This window comes from Choloepus didactylus, chromosome 7, assembly GCF_015220235.1.
Source record: "Choloepus didactylus isolate mChoDid1 chromosome 7, mChoDid1.pri, whole genome shotgun sequence".
In the NCBI taxonomy this organism is placed as follows: Eukaryota; Metazoa; Chordata; class Mammalia; order Pilosa; family Megalonychidae; genus Choloepus; species Choloepus didactylus.
Window position 1 is genome coordinate 41,153,147 of NC_051313.1, and position 6,000 is coordinate 41,159,146.

The following is a 6,000-nucleotide window of genomic DNA, read 5'->3' on the forward strand; positions in this document are numbered from 1 at the left end:
GAATATAAGGTGAAGTTTAATTTGTCTTCCCTAACATGATGTAAAATGTTAGAACTATGCTTAGTAACTATTAGATTATTCTGGTCACCCCATAGGGCTAGTTATTAACTCTTCAGCCTATGAAGAAATTTCATGTCAGTGTCCATTTGAACCACAAATATTCTTTCTGTGTAATGGTTTCTGTGATATTTCCAGCCTGAAAAAGTAGGAAGTGTATTTTCATCCAAAGGGTAGTTTTTTAAGGAGATGATTTTATATTGTAGATGCATAGCCTAAAATAATGTGTTATTGTCAATTTTCCCTGGTCCTAAATAAACTGTTTTATGATTGTGAAAATGCACACTTGAATTATTTTTTTAAGTCCACATAACTCTCACCATTTCTTGAATCATTTAAATATCTTCCTATCATCTTACCAAAGTCTCTCCACCCTTTACCAACTGCCTAGTTGATCATATCTATCTAATGGCATCTTTCTCAAACACGGATTTGACTGCTTTAAAACTTGAATGTCTCCACCACCACCTCCACCCCAGAAGCACAGGCACTAATGTCTAGAGTGGCTTTCCGGGTCCTTCACTGTCTGGCGCCCTGGGTCTGGCCTTCACTTCTGCCATCCTTCTGACTCATTCATTCAACCAGCAGTTTCTTAGGCACCTGCTGTGTGTCTGCTATGGTGCTCAGCATTGGGGGAAAATCAATGAGGCACAATTCCTGCCCTTCAGGGAGCTTCTAGTCTATTAGGAAAGACATATTAGAGAACTAAGAGAACTACAAGGCTGTGAGGCCCGAGCTATGCACATGCTATGAAGGGTGCACTGATTATATAGGACAGACAGGTAAAAAAACACCCTCCATCTTCTCTAGTCAAATTGACCACAGATTCTTACAGAATGGCAGTGGAGTGGAGGAGTATACCGTCTGGTTTTGATGATTCTTGGCCTCCAGGATTGGCCTTTCTTGTGGGGAAGCTTTCATTCGTTTTTGTTGTCATCACCACGTTGGTCTCAAGGGGGTGCTGTGCCCCAAGTGTCCCTTACAGCTCCAAATCACAGCTGAGGCTGGACTGGGATATTTAAATAAGACCTTACAGGACACTAGGGGAGAAGCAGAAAGTTTAAAAATAATAGGCAGATAGATAATCTGACAAAACCTAACTCCTTCAGGGATACCTTCTTTCCCAGCTGTGGGGCTGCCCTAGACACTTTCTTTTCCCTATCATCCCCGAGCACTCCCAGGTTTATCTGGGCTTCTGGAAACCCAGAGAGAAACAGAAGTTTCCTCTCCTACCTGAGACAGGCCCTCCTGCCAAGCTCTAGTTTCTGGTACAAGAACCTCCTCTTCAGATGGATGACACTTGATGGAGGCCCTTTGCGAGAGGCTGCAGCAAACCTCAGAGAGCGGCCTTGCCTTGCCCAGTGGCCTTGTAGGGAGAGGATATCAAGATTCAAACCTGCAGGATCCCATTTGTATAAGAAATATACACATACAGTAGAAGAATCATGTTGGGATTAGTGATGAGGGGAATTAATTAATATAAGGGATCCCTGAGGGGTTGATAACATGGAAAGCTTGCTGAGAAAGTGGGCTAAGTATTGAAAGTCAAGTAGAAGTTAGCCAGATAGAGAAGGCTGAAAACCAAAGTTGGTAAAACCAATTTTAGGAAGAGTGTGGAGCCTCTGCAGAGAGGCCCTACAAAGTAAGAGAGCCTTTAATCCACAGGTCATTTGGTCTGGCTGCAGCTTGGTTCCCAGGGCAAAATAGGCAGAGTGGAGGCTGGAAAAACTAAGCAGCCAGGACTCCAGTCTCGAAGGACTGAGCTTGGACCTCACCCATAGGGGATGGGGAACAACATGATCAGGTTCTCATTTTAGAAAACTCTCTTTGGCAAAGATGAGGAATGAATTGGCGAAAGGTGAAAATGAAGGTGGAGAGGCCAGTTAAAAAGCTATGGCAATTATAGGCCATAATAAAATCCTCATCTAAGGTACTGATAGCACAGATGTAGGGGATTCATGGACAAATTCAAGAGGTCTTTAGAATTGAGAATCAGCAGGACCTGACGACTGCTTAAATGTCAGGGGTGAGGGAAGAGCATAGAGCAGTGCTGTCCAAGAACTTTCTGCAATGATGGAAATGTTGTAAGAATCTCTACTTCCCAGTACGATAGCCACTAGCCACATGTGGTTATTTAGCACTTGAAATGTGGCTACTGTGACTGGGGAACTGAATTTTTAATTTTAATAAATGCACATTTAAACAGCCACATGTGGCTAGTAGCAACCATACTGGGCAGTGCAGATTGAGTAACTCCCGGCATTTTGGAACTGGTTGGAAGATTGATGCCATTTATCAAGGTAGAGAATACAAGAAGGAGGATTTCAAGAGGAGGTCATGAGTTCCGGATGGACAAGTTGAGTTTTGGCTGAAGATACCTGTAGGAATCCAGGTGGCAACATCCCAGGAGATGTGGGTTTGGAAGTTGTTAACATGGCAGTGAGCTGCACTCAGACGAGAATACCATCACTCCCAGGGCAGCCATACCCTTTACAGCTCTGAGCCTTGGCTGACTCCTCTCTTCAGTCTGCCAAAATCCTGCTCAAGGCTTAGGTCAGAAAACTCCCTGGTTCCTGAAAGCAAATGGCTCCTCTGTCCTCTTTGGCACATGGTGAACAACTTGAAGCAGGGCTCAGGTCTCACTCCTCTTGTACCCAAACACCTGTCACAGTAGAGAAGTGCACATGGTTGGTGCTCACTCAGTGTTTGTGAAACAACTTCAGAGAATAGGCTTCACACCTTTTTGGGACAGAGGTGAACTTGCCCATTTATCCCCTGCTCTTCATCCTCAGAATGTACCTTGTGTACTGCCTTGTGTTGTGATTTCTGATGGGATGGCAAAAATAGAACCCGAAAGAGAACAAAGAGATGGCTGGAGCACCGTCAGTGTAAGCACTGGCCATGCCCCTATAAAGGCTCATGAAATCGATGTCGCACCTTCCCCTCAGCTACCGCCTAACCCAAGCATTGGCAGAGAGGGCACCAGCCCCATGTTTGGGCCTTGTCTCTGTGACCCATGCTGCCCTCTTCTAATTGAAAGAACTGTCAGAAGTCTGGCTCCACTCCTTTAGGGGTTCTAGCTTGTTGCCAACAAATGTCTGCAGAGATCCAAACTAACCTGGCTTTGAGCTTTTAGTCGAGCCTTCAGCGGATGTTGATTAGGTGCCTACTATGTGCCAGGCATTGTGCAAAACATGAGCAAAAGCAGACATGATTCCTGCCTTCGTGGGAGAATCAGAAATCAATTAAAGAAGCATACAAATAAATGAAATTTCAACCTTGATAACTCCTATAAAGGAGAGGGGGAAATGGACATAAGCAGGGGATTCTGGGAAACTTCCCCAAGGGAGTGATGACTAGGTTGAGATCTGAAGGCAGGCCAGGAGGTGAGCAGGCAAAGGGGTGCTGAAGTGTGGGTGGTGGGCAAGAGTAGGGCTGGCAGCTGTGGCGGGAAGGGAGCACGGGGCTCTCGAGGTACCAAAAGCCAGTCTGGCTGCAAGATAGCCCTGGAGGGGAGCAGGGAGGCAGACCAGGCAAGCCCTGGTGGCCATGTCAGGGCCTTTGGTCTTTTATCATAAGGATAACAGAAAATCACTGATGTGTTTAAGCAGGGAAGTGACATCAGATTTTTAATTTTGAAGCTCACCCTGACTGCAGCAAGGATAACAGACTGGAGGGGTGCCAGAGCGGATATCCTCTGCAGTAGGAAAGAGAGGTTGGCAGTTCGGCTTATGGTGGTGGCTATAGATACGGCAAAATGGACTCATCTAGAGCTATTCGGGATATTCATGACTGACACTGATTTAGATTTAGGGAATAACCTTAGCTATATAGCTGAATGGGACTCAATATAGGAATATAAGCTAAATGTGAGCATTAATGACTGATTAAATTTTCCATTTTTTCCCTATTTAGGCAACTGATTGAAGGAACAGAAGTTCTTAAACAACTAGAATTAATTCCAACAGAGAATGAAAGACCAGTACAAAAATGTTTAATTTTTGACAGTGGAGATCTTTTTGCCTGATTTTCATACCAATGGTTTTACTCTAATTTATCACCATGTATCTGATCAGCTATTTCTAGATTTAATTAAACAATGCTTGGTAAAATTTAACTTGAAAGCTCTGGCAGACACTGTAGGTCCCTCTCCAGTTTCCTTTCCCAACTCTACCACGGAGACTGTAAAAGCAAAATACTCAGCTTTCCCAGCCTCCTTTGTGGCCAGGAATGGCCATGGGATTCTATTCTGACAAGTGAGGCAGGAACAGAACACCTGTGGCCCTGCCGCTTTCCCTTCTGTGCAGAGAGGCTGGCATGGCAGTCGTCACCATGAGGCCGTGAGGAAAATGCCAAGAGAACTGCAGAGGTGGCAGCCCCGACCTCTTGAGCTGTGGAGCCAATATCAGCAACTACCTACATCTGGACTTCTTAGGTGTGAGAAAAAATAGACCCCTATTTGTTTATGTTACCATTACTTGTATCCCCCAAACATCCTTAACTCTCAGAAGGGTACCTATTGGTCTTTGAATCCTAAAATGTTCAACATAAGAGAATTAGCTTGTCATTTGTAATTATATTGCTATCATGAGAAACTTGGTAAATAACCAAATAAGATGCAGTAGAAAACAATAATTTATTGATATTTCATTGTTTATACACAGCATTAAGAACAAGGCATACATTTGGGATGTTTTATGTGACATGAATCTAGTGCTTGTCTCTTTGAGCCATGCCAACCACATGAAAATGAAGGGCTTGGTGGGTGACAGCAGTGATGTTACTGGAGATCCAGCTTTATCTGCTCACTGCTCCTTGATCTGAGGTACCCAAACTCATGCCACCAGGGGAGCTTTTCAACACTGATTGCTGGGCCCTGTCCCTTACCAACTGTGCCGGTTTGAGTGTATTGTGTCCCCCAAATGCCATTATCTTTGTGGTCTTGTGTGGGGCAGAAATTTTGGTGCTGGTTAGATTTGCTTGGAATGTGCCCCACCCAGCTGGGAGTAATGATTCTGATGAGATGTTCCCATGGAGGCGTGGCCCCACCCATTCAGGGTGGGCCTTGATCCGTGGAGCTATATAAATGAGCTGACTCGGGGGGGGGGAGGAAACGGAGTGCAGCTGTGAGTGACGTTTTGAAGAGGAGCAAGCTTGCTAGAGAGGAACGTCCTGGGAGAAAGCCATTTTGAAACCAGAACTTTGGAGCAGACGCCAGCCACGTGCCTTCCCAGCTAACAGAGGTTTTCCGGATGCCATTGGCCATCCTCCAGTGAAGGTACCCGATTACTGATGTGTTACCTTGGACACTTTATGGCCTTAAGACTGTAACTGTGTAGCCAAATAAACCCCCTTTTTATAAAAGCCAGTCCATCTGTGGTGTTTTGCATTCCGCAGCATTAGCAAACTAGAACACCAACTGAATCAGTCTCTCAGCATGGGACAGGGTTTCTGTGTGTTCATTTAGCTCTCTCCACAGTGGTTCTTATTTAGCCAGTTGGACACTGGCCATTTGGGAATCACTGCAAGACAGAGTAACTGATTCTGGCCCCCTTTTTGTAGTCACAAAGTACTTGACTATTATCGGTGTGGCCAGAGGTAACCTTGATCTGCTGCTGTTACTACCACTACGTTTGTGCTTTTGCTCTGCCCAGAGCCACTGCTTATCCTGCCCTGAGCTGAAGGAGGTTGGTCTTCCAAGAATGATCCCCCTTATAGCCAACCTTAAGGAGACTGGATTCTAAATGATATAGGGCTTGCCAAAGTGGGCATTTACTTTATTTTTTTTTTATTTTGAAATAATTATAGATTCATAGGAAGTTGGAAAAATAATCCAGAGCAGTCCCATGTACCCTTCACCCAGTTCCCCCACAATGGGTACATCTTACACAACTATAGCACAATATCAAAACCAAGCAACTGACATTTTATCATGTGTAGATT

At 44.8% G+C, this 6,000-nt stretch overlaps 1 protein-coding gene across 2 annotated transcripts in view; it reads left to right on the top strand.

Moving 5' to 3' along the window:
• The window catches only part of PPIL6 (peptidylprolyl isomerase like 6), a 69,137-nt gene extending 64,066 nt beyond the window's left edge, over positions 1-5,071 (top strand). For both annotated transcript variants that reach the window (XM_037844498.1, XM_037844499.1), the window contains one exon: positions 3,973-5,071. In XM_037844498.1, the coding sequence (XP_037700426.1) occupies positions 3,973-4,084 (112 nt within the window). In that variant the 3' untranslated portion in view covers positions 4,085-5,071. The remainder of the gene's footprint in view (positions 1-3,972) is intronic.
• The last annotated feature ends 929 nt before the right edge of the window (positions 5,072-6,000 follow it).